General features: G+C 33.7%; 1 protein-coding gene across 1 annotated transcript; it reads right to left on the reverse strand.

The window, feature by feature from the left end:
• Positions 1-1,483: 1,483 nt before the first annotated feature.
• Positions 1,484-16,774, reverse strand: LOC105324177 (pyruvate dehydrogenase phosphatase regulatory subunit, mitochondrial). Its single transcript, XM_034480121.2, has 18 exons — positions 16,694-16,774; positions 12,240-12,726; positions 11,815-11,945; positions 11,474-11,555; positions 11,284-11,365; positions 9,417-9,498; positions 9,081-9,202; positions 8,682-8,796; positions 8,018-8,170; positions 7,460-7,584; positions 6,343-6,535; positions 5,856-6,005; positions 5,152-5,303; positions 4,657-4,805; positions 4,024-4,231; positions 3,314-3,403; positions 2,443-2,622; positions 1,484-2,216 (listed from the first exon to the last, which is right to left on the reverse strand). The coding sequence occupies exons 2-18, from the start codon at positions 12,512-12,514 to the stop codon at positions 1,815-1,817; spliced, it is 2,691 nt and encodes an 896-aa protein (XP_034336012.2). The 5' UTR covers positions 12,515-12,726; positions 16,694-16,774; the 3' UTR covers positions 1,484-1,814.
• Positions 16,775-16,910: the final 136 nt, after the last annotated feature.

Genomic DNA, 16,910 nt, shown 5'->3' on the forward strand with positions numbered 1-16,910 from the left:
TCTATAAAAAGCTACTGATGTATAGTGTATAGTGTTTAGGAGATTATCAAGAAATAGGGCACTATCTAAAGATATGGGGGTGGAAGTCTCAAATTAAACTAAACAGATTTACCAGAACAGAACCATTCTGTGGATGGTACATTTGGATGACATGAAGCAGGAAGCAAGCTTTGTTCTTCTAGAGGAGTATATACGAGGGTTGTTCGGAAATTATTGAGACATTTTCTCTTATTCTTTTAGTAAAAAAGATAAACCCTTGAAATTTCACCATAACGTTAATAAGGATAGAGATTATCAATGTGAAAAGTTTCTTGTCCATGGCATGAATATATCATTCCTGGTAAGCTGACCAACGTGCCTTCGTCCAGTGACCCGGCGCAACCGCAAACTTTTCGCAACGTCATTTTAACGCTTCTGATTGCTCCTGTGTTTTAAACACCTTACAAACGAACGGAAATAAGAATTATTCTTTATTTCTCATCTTTTGTTTTCATTTCAAGATGTTTTCATTTACATTTTCTCTCATTCTTGTTATTTTTAGGGGATGAATCGAGTTATTTTTCCCGAAAGTCTAATTACTGTGAATGTCTCCTTCTGTCATCTTTTTATATATATATTTTAGAACTGTTTACAACAGTTAGTGTGTCAAAAGTACTCGATAATTAATCCCTTTGGCCTAATTCTAGTTAAACAATCGGTGAAAAAATATGATGAACTGAAGCTCTATACCTTGTCTTGTCATCGTATAGTTTTTTAAGCAATTGATTGGCCTTAAAAGGATTTCTTCTGAGATTTCCACTGGTTGGACGGTTTTCAATGCGCCGCCTTGACGTCAAAATTCAATGTAAAATCGTCGTCAGATTTCTATTGTTTAGAAAATAGATGTGTACCATATCCGTATTTCAACTCGAACATCAGTGAAACTTAATCAAAAGTTAGTCGCAAAGAATAGCAAAATGAAAATATTTAATTTGATTTCTTTTATCATTAACTGTAATTCTGCAGACACTTATAAAGTAGATGCTTAAGTTGTTAAATCTCCGAGTTCATGGCTGCGCCGGGTACCCCGACCACCGATTTGTTTATCTACCGTCGTAAACAAAATATTAAATATTCTTCAAATATTACTTTGTTTTATTATTTGTTGGCGTTTCTTCAGTGTCTATGCCAATTTTCACCAAAATTCGTCAATTAGAGAAGAAAATATTCGAGTTGTCTCAATAATTTCCGAACAACCCTCGTATATGCAAATACCATCATACCCAAATTAAACACAATCTTTTAGGAAAAAAACTTGGCAGAGACCAATATGGCACAATCATTTTGGTACCCACAATACACGAAAGAGATAAAGTGTGATAAGATTAAGGAAGTTTAAAAATCCATATATTGTTTTTTATTTTAGATTTCACCAACTATAAGTTTCATGAAAAACCAACTGGAAGATCCCTTTTGTGACAAATATAACAGAAAAAATCCAGAATATGTTAATAAGTGATTTAATCAAAAAAAAAAGACAATCATAAAATTAGATTGCATTATTACTCATAAATGTACCGGTACAAACACAGGAATTCAGTTGTATAATGCAGTGATTAACAAAGAGTATACAGTTCAACAGCTAAAACAAAGAGCAGTTAATGATAAACTCACATAAAAAGCAGAAGGGATCAATCTCTGATCTATCACAAACAATCAGCTAAAAGTCTTCAGTATGGTATAAGCTGAGGTAAAAGTTTCTGGAATAAATCTGTGCAAAATTGTTACTTTGTATACAGTAATACCAAGGTCCATAGCTATACATAAACATGTATTTATCTTTTAGGTGCAGGAATGAAAACTGGTTCCCCATTCTGATACACTGTAGGTTTAGTGTACAAGTTGACCTCAGCGGGAAACTTCTTCCCAGCAATGGCTATCTCATATTTGGCGGATTTGTCAAGGATAAATTCATGCATAGCTTTGTGTAGGACTTTATTTCCTTGGCTGTCTGTGTCTGTCACAAATCCCAAACACGTCATTCTCTCGAGAGTGTGCGCATAACCTGTAGATGTGATGGTGCCACAGTATTTGCCATTACGATAAATTGGTTCCCCTCCCCAGGGCCACACATCAGTTTCATAGTCAAAGTCATTCAAAAAGAACTGAGCAAATCTTTTACTGATTCCATTTTCTCTCTGTGTCAGAAGAGCATCCCTGCCTATGAATTCTCCCTTCTACAAAAAAATCACATTAAAGTAATTTTGCAAAATTAAATGTTGTAGCCAGTCATCAAACCCTATGAAGTTTGTTTAATAACACCCTTTAACCAAACAAAGCAAAATTATATACATATTTTAGATTCAAGTACTGGTACATTTAATTTTGTCTTGCACCAAACAAAAAAATTGCTATTATCTAGAGCCCTTAATTAAAATATTATCCAATCTTAAAACAAGTTACCTCAAAGTTGACACGGAACTCTCTGCCGCTCTCTAGGGGGGTCGTGTGAGTGGTCAGGTCTGATCCCCAGTATGCGTAAAATTTCTCAATTCGCAATTCCCGAAGAGCATAATACCCTGCATCGCGTATGCCATAATCTTTCCCTGCCTTCACCAAAGTCTCATACACATGGAGGCCATACTGTTAATGTACAAGTTTATGGAAAGTTTTAAACAACTTAACTTATTGCAAAACAAAAAACAAAAGATGTTTGTGAAACACTTATGCCCCCTTCCCTTGAAGATTTCTGTGAAGAAAATGAACAGAAACTGCAAATAGTTGGAATTTGTTGAAGTCCAAGGGGCATAACTCTGTCAAAACTCGTTTGATCAAATTAGACCTAGATATTTATATGATATATCTGTATACCAAATTTCATTTCAGGAATTGCAACCTCTGCAAAGAAAATGAATAAAAAATGCATATAATTGGATTTTTTCTATGTCCAAAATGCAAAACTCTGTCAAAACTTTCGCGATCGTACCCAAAATCGAACTTGACCTAGATATTTATAAGATAAATCTGTAAACTAAATTTCATTCAGTAGGTGCAACCTCTGGAAAGAAAATGAACCAAAACTGATGATGGACCAACCGACTTACCAACCTACCGACAGCATTAAAGCAATATGCCCTCCCTTTTTGAAAGAGGGAAAAAATAATTTTAGAGAAATATGAAAGAAAAAAATGCATCCCTCCTTCAAATAATTAAAAAAATTAATATAATTTAAATTCATCAACAGAAAAATATCTAATGGTGAATATTTTTTTACATTTTGCTTATAACAATCCAAAAATGCTGAATTAAATTTCGAAGCAAAAAGTATACCAACCTCTGAAGGAACATAGAGAACAAAGCCATCTTCCCCTGAGTGAGTTAGCCTCATGGCAATTATATTACTGGCAAACCCAACATCAATTACCTACAGGTAAAAATAAAAATCTTATTTACAACATCAAACAAGATATTTTTATCATTTTTAAGTGACTTTAAACATAAAAGTTACATTTCATACATGATCTCAATTAACAGTGAAATGTAATTATTTTATACAGGGAAATATTCACCCCCCCCCTTTTTTATTTTCATTTCTTTGCTCTAATTGTCAGTGGGTGAATGTAAGACTGGGTGAATTCCAATGTCTCAAATTATCTCTATTTAAACCCAACTGTGTCTGGCTAAATTCAACATAGGGCAGAATTATTTGCAAGTGTAGAAGAGCGAAAATTAGGTGAAAATAACCCTAAATAGAGTAAATTGATATTTCTTGTAACTAACAACATCGAAGTTACTATAATAATACATATCTTTTTATTATGAATTATTAATTAAAAGATGCCTTTGAAGTTTAAAATTTATAGTATAACAAATTACAGCTATGACAAAGTATTCTCTTTGGTCTATTCAAACTCATTGATACAGCTGTCAATTTTCAGTATGGGAAATCCTGGATATTCATGTACATGCATTGCATCTTGTTTCTAGATCCACTAGCTGTATTACTATTACATCATTTCAAAACAAAACAGATCATTACCCTACCTTACAGGTCATTTGTTTGAATTCCTGCCTTGATGTATTGATTCCAGACACATCATACAGCAGTTGAGGAGCATGCGGACCAATCACATTGATCCCTGCATAAGCGGAAGTGACATCACGGATCTCTACAGAGCCATCTAGTGGGCGGTGTTTTCTTAACCAGTTCAACGACCTTGTCTGTTGTGATGTTGGCGAGATCATAAAAAAACTAAAATAAAATCCCAACACATAAGCTGTGACAAAGAAAAATTTCAGATCTTACCAAAGGGAAAATTTCACAACAAAGATGAACTTAGGCCGAACTTACACAAATAAAAATTGATCAAATCAAGCATTATTTATAAATATCCATTCCAGGTTTTAAAAAATAATCCTCTGAATATAAAAGATAAGGTAAAAAAAAATATAAAGAAAAAAATCTGGATCACAGTATCAATACATTGCACTTACAAAATATACAGTAAATTCTATAAAATTTATAAACAAGAGGAAGATGTTTTTAATAGATGCAACCTCCTCTTGTATGATCGAAGCCAAATATTGCAAAAATCCTCCTCTGGGACATAGAATTAATACTTTTTACCATTACACTATTTACACTATGTCTGTGGAAAGTAAATCACACAATCTTACGTGTTATTTTCCATTGGAACAATAGTACAGTCATTTTCATATCCTCCAAACTCATTCTGCATTCCAGTGTGGATAATCGTACCAATCGGCTGTTCAATGTTGTTAGAGCTCAAATACTGCAAAAACTCCAGTGCCTCTGGTCCCTTTGACTGTAAGTTTAGATAAAAACCTTAAAGTTTACAGTAAAATTTCCTATTTCTTGCATAATCATAAATAAATCCTAATGAGTTCATATGACTGTATATACACCAGTAGTCATATTTGCTGTAAACCTTTAACATGGCTGAATCATTGCTTTCTTTGAAAGTTTTTCAAGCATCTTGTATACATTTATGACACACTTTTAAATTGCAAATGACCTATAATAAATTTCTTATCTGGACAAGTTTCAAACACAACTGTTATTATCAAAAGTTATTACTAATCCAATAAAAAATACTGGTAGTCAGTTGGACATTACTGTTAATCAGAAGATAAGCTACAAGTTGACCTGACCTTGACCTCTGTTTTGGTGAATGACGACATGTCAATCAAACAGACATGTTCCTTGCATGCCCAGTATTCCTCCTTAACATTGTCAAAGAATGTTGGCTTCCCAAAAGTTCCTTTTCCCTTCTCCGAGTTGTACTGGTTATACAGATAGTCATCTAAAACGCAATTGTTTGCAAATTTGTTCAGTTCATCAGCATTTCATAAGGTGTGATGATGGCAGAAAATTCACATGCACATTGTGTGCATGTAGTAGATTTAGTGTATTGTCATAGATTTTAAAAATTCAGTCATTAGAGAGTAGTGCTTTATCTTAAACATGCCATTTCATCACCTGTTATGACTCTTTTTACCCTACATTGATTATTTCCAATCTTAATAAAATTCTTTCAATCATAAATTGGTCCCTATTTTCAATACTAACAGTAAGGTAAATGAATACTGTAATCCAGTTTTTATTCTAAGCTAGAAATATTCATGACCATTGCAAGTATGTCTCAGTTGCAAATATTTGTTAGTACAAACCCCTGCATTTCAATATGTATGTAAATGCATATCACTTCTAAATGTAAGTAACAAAAATTCATGCACAACCACTCTGACATATTTGTAATTGTAGATAATTTGGGGAATAAAGTACATGTATGCCTTTGTAAAAGCTGAGAATTTTGATAACACTATCTTAAAACATAACCAAGATTACGGCATACCATGAGAATTTGTGAACCACATTGGTCTTTCGTAAGCGTTGGTTTCTCCAAAGCAGGCTCCCTGAACTTCGAGCCTTGTGTGAAGTGGAGAGGTGCGGAGTTTTCTCCCCCTGTATCGCTGCTCTGTCGGGTATCTCAGAGTGTAATTACCTACATGTATACAACAGTAATTATATAAATACAGTAAAACACTGTTATAGTGAACACACTTGTAATGAATAGATGCTAACAGTGAAGTGATTTTCATTCCTCGTGACTTTAATATATCTTGAGAATAAAATGAATTACGCTAATAGCGAAGCAAAACAGCCTGTCCCTGGCACTTCGTTATATGCATGTTTTACTGTAGCATGCTCATGTATATACCTCATTGTAAATGTACCTTAAGATAGACAAGAGAATTGTAGAAGTCAGCTAGCGTCTATCATTAAGATTTTACTTGTACATGTAATATTCTCTCCACTCTATTAACCACTGTAACTTTTACCCAGAGTTTCTTTGACCCTCTCAGCCAGGAACTGTGGGTTGTTGTGATGAGGAACATGTCTGAGGATATCATGGCTGGATAAGTCGATGCTGGGCATGCCGTCAATGATCCACTCCGTCAGGTATTTCCCGATCCCTCCCGCCCCCGCTATTCCCATGGACACCATCCCTGCTGCTACGTAGTAGTTCTTAATCTAAAATCACAACACTTACAGACCTATATACATGTGCATAATCATGATATTATATGGTACCAGTATATCTTAAAACAAATTTCACAGTATACCGTAGATTCATTTTTTCCATTGCTTGTCTTTTAACATAAATACTAAGAAGAATACATGTATATGTAATAATATATTACATCATTAAGGGGGGTCCCTACTCAAGTGATGTCATCACTGATAGTTCTGTATTGAAAATAGTTAATCATCATTACTGATTAAGCACAGAATATTTGTATAGAGCTTAAATAATAATACTGCATTAATTAGTAGCAGACCAATGTGCAATTTGCTGTATGTTAGAAGGTTTAAATTTGATCTATTACTACTACACGCTTCAAAATATTGTATTTGTACACACATTTCAGATATACAAAAATACCTTTCTAATCACTAGGTTTTCTCTTAAAAACAAAGATCTCACCTTTTTTTTAAAAAACAAAAAAAAACAAAACTATTTTACTTAGAAATTATGGAAGAAAAGTTAACTTTTCATGCATTACATTTTCCCATGGTCAAGTTGATTGAGTGATATAGGGGTATATATGTACATGTTGTAAAAGTTACAGGAAGAAAATATTAAGCATGTTGACCCTATATTTTTTAAGTTTTTCAAGTGCAACAGTAATAAATCTAAAATATGCCAGTTAACCTTAAAATGTTTTTTAATTTTTAATTACCGTTTCAAGGTGTCAAACTAGAGACCTTTTTTCTTTAAAAAAAAAAAAATCACTTTTAGTCAAAAAATGTGGAGCTGGGACCCTTCTTAATAATGAGCCATGCAAAAAGCATATAATTTTTTCATTCAACTGACAATAGGTATTCTGTAGACTTCACCATGCTGATGTAAATACATGTAGACATTACTGTTTACACACAGGGCCCTTTTCACACCTCACTAGCTGCTCCAAGGTTCCAATGCCCATCTGGAGTGAAACTCTCCGGTCCATTGAACATCTTGTGGACATTGGCCGTCTCCATCACAGGGTACCTGTGTAAGATGGGGTCCAACAACACCTCTGTAAACAGGAGATGACGAAGATTAAGGTTACAGCATATTCGCTAGCCAAGGGTTTTTCTGTCCACTCTACTTCCCTGGCTTTATGGGGAGAAGAGAGGACCGAAAACCCTTGGCCAGCGAAGATGGGTAACAGAGAATCTATCAAGTTTCTCATACCTTGACAACTTTACTCTTACAGTGAATCATAAGTAAGATCTAACATGCTGCAGAGCTTTAACATTAAAAAAAATGGTCAATATTTCTTCATGGAATAACAACTGACTTCCATATATCATAGATTTGCGTCTGTCAACTATCAAAGCCACCCATTTCATCCATCACATTTCACCATCAGACATTAACAACTGAGCTGAACAGTTCACTGTTGTTTCATCTCAAATTATACTGTAGCTATACTCCAATTAAGTCAGGTTTGATTGTGAGAAACTTACGGAAATGATCCCAGTCATCTGGTAACAGACCAAACTGAAAATCATTGGGAATGCCTTGCAGAAATGCAGGTTTAGCAACAGGTTCAAAACCACCAGCAAGAATCCCTCCACTCCACTCTCTGAAGTAGACCAGACCATCGTAATCTCTCACCACTGTTGCAAAAGAAAACCAATGTCAGATTTTATTCATAATGAATTATAGCTTTAGCCTTACATGTATATTGCATTCAAAAGTTAAAAATCTTATTTCAAATAAAAATAAACAAGGATGATATAAACTACCAACACTGCAGATGATGTTCCATCTTACCCGTGAATTTAATTGCACTATTCTATAAAAACTTCCGATTTCTATTTTTGAACTACATATATCTCAGTCAAAATGGATCCCTCCCTAGTTATACCGGTATTCATTTTTAATCAAATATATCTTCAAACATTTAAAAATCCATTTTAAAAAAAAACAAACTTTAACTGTGTAGAAAATCAATATGTAATGAACAGTTTGAACAATCCGAGACCAGGCTGACCTCTGATTAATTTTGTTTTGGTGAGCAAATGATTATTCCTGTGCTGATGCGCCTATTCCTGCATATCTACCGTTAGCTTTAATTTTTTGGAATAGGAGAATAGGTAATGCTGACTTAACCAGGTGGGACCGTACCTGGCATCATGGGATCCATGCCTTCGATAGGTTTTGTGGTGATGTAGAAATGCTCACAGGGATGAAGAGGCACCCTGACTTGAGGTTTGGATTTCTTTCCAAGGCTGTGTGCCCACTGAGGAAGTAAGAAGAACCCTACCATTTAAATACTCATTCACATATTATGTACCCGCATTACAGTTCTTTTAACCACATTCACAAGATTATGATGCGACACCAATATTTAAAGGAAATGAATTTTGTATCTCTCATCAATAATACAAGTATATGTACCAAGTATTTTAAAAAAGCATGAGCATCTTAGTTTAACAATCATAAAAAGATCCCAAACTAAATTGAAAATTTGAAAAATAAGAATTGTCTCTGTCCACAAGTTATTTTTCACTGGCATTTCCTTACCATTCCCGCACAGTTTACAAAGTATTCACATTCGATTTTTCCAGCAGTGGTTTCGACATGGGAGACAACTCTTCTCTTGGCAACCACACTCTCTACACCCACTCTCTCAAAGATCTTCACTCCTACAAATTCATCTTCATCAACAGTTTTGGTTTATGGTTAAAAATATGATAAAATTAACAATGCCATATCTCCATGCTAATCCTTATTAATCTTCTTGATCAGTATGATAAAGAAAAACCTTTGGTTTGCACTTCTCGTCAAATTTTTAAAAATCCAAATATGGAGGAAATTATGAGAGTCATACAATGCAATGTGAAAGCACTGTTAGCTCACCCATCTCTTTGGCAAGGGAAGCAAAGGTCAAGGCTACATCTGGGGCAGTCAGTGCTCCATCTCCTGGTATCCACAGGGCTCCCTACAATAACAGTTCAAATCTTCTACTAATCCTAACAGCATAGAAATTCTACACTGTACATGCATCATTTTGATCTTCTTGTGTTAAAATGGCATGTGCCCTATGTTATAAATGAACAATCATTAGATAAACTCAGTTCTAGTATCTATATTAATGCCATGTGATTTTTATAAAATTTTCATTAGTATGATGATCCTTTAACACTGATATTCAGAAATAAGTGATACAAAAATAATTCTCATTAAATTCACCTTCAAAAGTTGGAAAATATGATAAATTATAAGATTTTTAGCCATGCAAACATTTGAAAGAATTTTTTGTGATAACAAACAATAGCAATATGATGTTATATTTTGTAAAAAAAAAACTAGAACTGTCCTAATACCCCCGCTAGGCTAATTTCAAATGGGAAAAATAATTGAATTGAATAATAATTAAGGTTTGGAACACATACAAAAAAAATTTCTAGAATTGTAAAAAAATAGTTAACAAAGAAAAATTAAAATCAAAATTGTGAGAATTTCACTGTAAATACATATCTATAACAGTAATACATTTACAAATGTATGTATTTGATGATATATTTTTTTAATTTAATTGATTTAAAGAAAAACCAACAAAATGACAATAACCCCTCCCTTTGCAGTGAATAGAAATACCGGTAGCCAAGCAATGCTCTTCTGTTGATAAAACTTTCAATATCTTTCTAATAAGAGTCTTGACAGATGCAATTAGTTGTTTCAAATTTTCCTCACTTTCTCCTATGGCACAATTGAACTCCATATCAGAAAATTGATCCCATAGGACTATGATTTTCTTTGATGAGCTTGTTAAATTTAATAAACTCCCAAAACATTACCATAATTACCATACTATGTAAAAATATGTAAAAAAAAAAAAGAAAATTTAATATTACAAACAATTTTAAAATTGCCAAAACACTACAATCATATCAGTAATTTTGAATTTCATTTAAATTAATGCCCAATAGGGTCACTTCATCAAATTACTTGACAAATAAATTTAAACAACCTCTAAAAATAGTTTAACTTCTTTATTTATAATTATATTATTTATTTCCTTATAATGATAGACCTTTTGGTTTACATGAAACAGTTTTAAAATAGCCCCAAAACCATCACCCATTTTACAGATTATCAATTTCCCCTAAACACATGCTCCATCTGAACCATGGCTCAGATAATGGCTCCCTTGGGACAAATGAATTCAGCCACACTTGTCTTTGATGTTCTCATTAGCTCCTAAGAATTTATCATTGACAAACAAAAACTTTTTCATTGTCAGTTGATAGAATACTTATAAAAAATAATTTTTTTTTATTAATTAAGACGTAAAGACAAAAAACTCCATCTGGATGTATTTATATAAATATATTTTAGAGTGTTTTCTATTAATTAATTGATAAAATCTGTAAGGATTACCTCCCTTACTTTTCAACATTAGTGTACAATATATAGAATAAGGAAAATGAAAACTGTCATAAAATCATTAAATCTTGTCTGATCTTAAACAAAATTGCAGGTGCACATCTTCAGATGGTGTTCAACATATGTACAAATTTTCAAAACTGTTCCATGCAGTAATAAAAAATTCTATAGGGGGGACAAAGTTGTGTCTACAGACAGACGGACAGACAGACGGACGGACGGACGGACGGACAGACGGACAGACGGACAGGGTGAAACCAATATACCCCCCTAAACTTCGTTTGCGGGGGTATAATAAACTTCGTTTGCGGGGGTATAAAAAATTGTGTGGTTTTACCTCTAAATCGTCCACTTTGAGTAATGGACAAAGTGATTTAGCCTCCTGTGGTGTAATAATATGACTTTCGTTACCAGCAGCTCTACAAGTAAGTACAGAATTTATCACAAGGACATGTTAAAATGTAATATGTACCTAAAAAGTAATTTCATCAGATAAGAGGCAATTAAGATATATCTAATATGCTCACATGGCAATCTGGCTTTTCCTCTGAAGATAAATCATTCTGTCTTTTGTCTGCGCCAACATTAAACTACCACATTTCTTAAAACCTGACATAATAAAGCAGAGAAATGTAACATGTATACATGTATTAATATTAAAACATACCGGTGCATTTATAAAATTTTATATATGAAACCTTCACACCAGAATCAAAGGTAACAAAAAGGGTAGCTTGAACCCTCGCCCACCCCCAAAAAACCTTTAACATTATTCTGCAAATTCTAAATAAAATCCAAAAGTATCATTTACATAAAAATTGTCTTATATATTTATACAGCAAGATTGTCATTCACTTGCTCAACATACACAGATTCTGTCCATCAGCCTCCAGATCTTCGTATAGCTTTCTGCTATATTGCATCAGCTTAGAGGTGGGTAGGTCATCCCTGGCCTGTGTGATCAACCCTGCGGCGTGCCAGGTAGTGCCCCCTGTCAACCTAAAACAAACAAGGGACATAGCTTTGTGAATATTTCATCTCATTTTAAACCAACCAAGCTCTCTCTCCTTTCTTTCTTTCTCTCTTTCTCTATCTCCCTTCCTCTCACTCTCAAATATTTGACCAATTTTCATGTATTTCCCTAATCTGACTGACATCATGCAAGCAAGAGGCATTTTTTTAGAAATAAATCTAACCTTAATTTCATTTGTTGTCCAAAATATGGGTTACTTTGTTTTTTTCTTTTTTTTCTCGGTCAATTGACATAGATCTAGGAGATACAAAAAAACTCACTGTCCCTGTTCCAGCAACACTACATCTGTCCAGCCAGCCTTGGCCAGGTGATAGGCCACAGAGGTTCCAACCACACCCCCTCCACTGATGACCACCCTGGCACTCTGGGGCAGGGACGGGAGGGTCTCTTCTGATGACTGAGAGTAACACCGCCTACTCCCTTCCCACAACACTGCATTGTACCTTCCTGGTCTTCCATGTAAAAACTGTCCACTTTGAGGCAGAAAAACTCTCTTGCTCAAAGCCACACTTCTTAAACACTGCAACACCGACATTATTGCTTTCCTTGTCGGTAATGGATTTTTTTTAGCTGCCTCTTAAGATTGCGCCATCAATTAGAACAGCATATAAAGATAGATCACATTTGTCTGCATCATCCTATTTTTTTTATTACCAGTACAGTCAAATTACAACACAGTAGACCTACATTTGGTTATCTTTAAATGAATTTTGTCTGCCAGTCTATTCCAACATCAAGAGACCTAATCTGTAAGATAAACATTTGTCTTAGATCAAAAATTGGGCTTGTTGGTCTACATTGTACATGAACATCCAGGTAGATATATACTTTACTATCACCAAACCAGAAATTAACCTGAAACAGATTGCTATTTCAGGATATTACCTTGACCTATATTTTAAAGGTAAATTTATATTGTAAGGACATTGCAAGTTGAATAAACATATTCAAAAACAGTTGACAGTATTACAGACATGAATAAATCTCACTAAGAACACACTGTGAAGAGCTCTGTACAACAACACCTAATGTACATAATAGGATAATTATTTAAATTTAAACAATATTTTATTATACAATATATCATATAAACGGATAGGATAGCAGGCATTGCCTATATAAATCCTCTCCAAAAAGAGGATAGGATAATTATCTTACTAACTCTCTATTAAATTCATTTTCCTAATATCATTTTATTTTTAAATATTCAAAAAATTACTTTATCAAGAATGCATGAACCTGGAACAAAGGAAATCATACTTGAATAATCAGCAATACGGTACTTATAATACAAAACTTTATCTTTCTGAATACATGAAATATTCTAAAACAAGAGATGTTTGTGAAACACTTATGCCCCCCTCCCTTGGAAACACCCACAAAGAAAATGAACGTAAACTGCAAATAACTGGAATTTTTCTAAGTCCAAGGAGTATAACTCTGCCGAAAATTGCTCTATCATACCAAAAATCGAACTTGACCTAGACATTATTTAGATAAACCTGTAAACCAAATTTCATATCAATACGTGCACCCGCTGCAAAGAAAATGAATGGAAACTGCAATTAACTGGAATTTTTCTATGTCCAAGAGCCATTACTCTGTCGAAAATTGCTCGCTAGTACCCAATATCAAACTTGACCTAGAAATTATCGTGATAAACCTGTATACCAAATTTCATTCAAATATGTTCATCCTCTGCAAAGAAAATGAACGGAAACTGCAAAATAACTGGAATTTTTCTAAGTCCAAGGGCCATAACTCTGTCGAAAATTGCTCGATCATACCCAATATCAAACTTGACCTAGATATCATCATGATAAACCTGTATACCAAATATCATTTCAATATGTTTATCCTCTGCGAAGAAAATGAGCGGAAACTGCAGATAACTGGAATTTTTCTACGTCCAAGGGTCATAACTCTGTTGAAAATTGCTTGATGGTACCCAATATTTAACTTGACCTAGATATTATCATGATAAACCTGTATACCAAATTTCATTTCAAAATGTTCATCCTCTGCGAAGAAAATGAATGGAAACTGTTGGTGGACCGACAGACAGCAGCAAAGCAATATGCCCTCCCTTCTTCGAAGGAGGGCATAAAAATAATTGATAAAAAAAGAGGGCACTCTATGCATTGTTTGATATAGATGTAATTCAAAACCATTGATAATCAGTCTGGTTCACTGATAAAATACCTAAGTTGTTGAACAAAATTGTACATAGGTCTACTATTTAAACCAATTTTTGGAATCAAATAAGATTGATCAGTCCAAAACTAGCACATTTTTGTGTGTCGTAAATTAAAAATTTTACTATGGGAGGCACTGTAGTTCCCAGGTTGTCCATCCAAATTTTTTTCAGAATGGGACCTACAGACTTGCACCTAGCAAAAAATGTGATATTTTGTTGCAGGATAAACAAAATACATGATAACTGTCTAAAACATGAAGAGGGCTAGGCTTGCCCTCTGTAACCCTCCCGAAAGAGGGCAAATGATAGCTTTATAATATTTGAAGAAAGTAACCATGTATTTTACAAGTTGGGACCAACTGCCTAAATGAGATATAATAGCCTGTTCCAGATATAATAGCCCAAATGGGATATAAATTTAAAGTGCAAAAAATAAAAATTCGTGATTTTGAAATTTTTGATATAAATCCACATTAATATGTTTCAAATGCAACAACTTTTGGTTAAGAAGTTTTTTCTATATGTCTATAGTTTGTAAGATTGATCCCCAAGAAGTTTTGGATATATTGAGGGATCAATCTCCGAAGTAGTACTGTTAGAGAAAAAGTTGTTTACCAAAAGTTGTTACATTTCATCTATTCTAATGCAGATTTATATCAAAAATTTCAAAATCCAAATTTTTTATTTTTTGCACTTTAAATTTATATCCCATTTGTAGAATGATCTTTAATGAACAAAATTTATATAAAACCATTTGTTCCCAACTACTTCAATTCCCATAGTTATATTTTACGGACATAATTTGTGATTAATTAGCATTCATTAATTTGGTCGTAAGTCGTTAGTTCTTTTGTAAAACGCAGTCGCTGTTTACTGAGTATAATACTCCACTACTATACTCTGTCCCGAGTTTTTGCTTCCACCACTTTTTGCTTGATATTTCAATAATAGTAAATACCTTTGTGCTCAACTCATCCACTAATATGAAAAATGTCCAGATTATCTGTTTTGAAACGCCCCCTCTACCGCTTCAGGTTTCAATACACATCGAAAAATTGAAAGTCTACGGAGATTTTACATTGCATCAGCCATTAATAAGCCCGGATGATAATGTAAAAAATTGCGCGATGTATTCCGAGTGTATTCCGAATGGAGAAAAGATGTAAACATTTCCCATTATAAATCTCCGTAAGAAAATTGTTTTCGTTCCTGTGAAATTTTATGAGTGAAAAGGGATAATTGTTCAATGAAGATATCTTCATTATATTCCCTTTCATCGATTTCAATTGTATTTCTTTCACAGGTATGTGTATTTTTATTAAAAATCATCAAAAATTGATGGAAGCAATAACTTGGGACAATTGTCAGACACCTCGGCCCAACGACACCTCGGCCCCAGGACACCTCGGCTCCTCGGCCCAAATTTTGAGACACCCGGGCTCAAGCAAAAGACATCTCGGCTCAAGCAGAATTAAAATAAAATTTCAATGATTTTCATGTTTTGTTTTTTTTTTATTGAATATAAATTATATATATATATATATATATATATATATATATATATATATATATATATATATATATATATATATATATATAGATAGACACACACACACACACACTCACATTAAAATATGTTAAAAGTATCAAAATATTACATATCAAATACTTGTAAAAGAAGTTGAATTATTAGAAAAAACGAGACCATTTAGTGCTTATTATAAAGCAAACAAGAAAGTAATATTATGAAAATGACGACAATTAAGTGCTACTAGATAAACAAACAAGAGGATGCAGCACACTCCTTTGGAGTCTCAAACGCGTGTCACGGGTCTCAATGGGGGTTTAATTAGGAGCAGTTAATTATGAGACGATAACCACCGAAGACCATATATATCCTTTCAATAGTAACTACCCCATATCAGACTTACAAAATCGCCAGAGAAACAAGACAACATGACAGGTACCTATGACAAAAATAGTCTGTTTAATCATTTAAAAAAAATTATATCTTACACTCAAGAAAACCGTAAATTAATAAAAGTACGTTTTAAGTAGCACTAAAAATAAAGACTGTTCATACGAAAATTCATGAAGCTGCATAATATTAACGACATAAATGAATAGATACATAATTACCTGCCCCTGTTTATAATTTAAAATGCTAACGAAAGTTTCTTTGGGCCGAGGTGTCTTGTACATATTTTTAACTGAAAATTCCTGTGGGCTGAGGAGTCCTGTACATGGGCCGAGGTGTCAATAGTTTTGGGCCGACCCGTCTTGGCCGAGGTGTCAACCGCCCTGGGCCGAGGTGTCGTTGGGCCGAGACGTCCGTCTACCCTTGGGACAGACTATAGTATCTTACTACTCTACCAACAGGACCTGACCAATTTTTGGATTAACTGTCGCCATAATATTATTTCTTTGGATTTATGTAATTGGGAATAAAGACATTTTTTCTCATTCCTATACAGTTTTATATTAACGATATTGACAAGAACACAGAGCACACATTACCATAAAACTGCGATACTGGCTGTATCTGCTCCCCTTCAGAATCAGTGTAAACAGAGCTAAACGCTTAGAAGACTCCGATTCATTTGGAGACGTTATTATCATGATTATTGTAAACAATAAACATCCAAATGATGACAACAAAAAGGCGTTTTATTGACAAAAAGCTTAAGAAAAATTATTTACATGTAACTATCATATATCATTTTTAATGTTACTG

Source organism: Magallana gigas, chromosome 3 (assembly GCF_963853765.1).
Source record: "Magallana gigas chromosome 3, xbMagGiga1.1, whole genome shotgun sequence".
NCBI classification, from domain to species: Eukaryota; Metazoa; Mollusca; class Bivalvia; order Ostreida; family Ostreidae; genus Magallana; species Magallana gigas.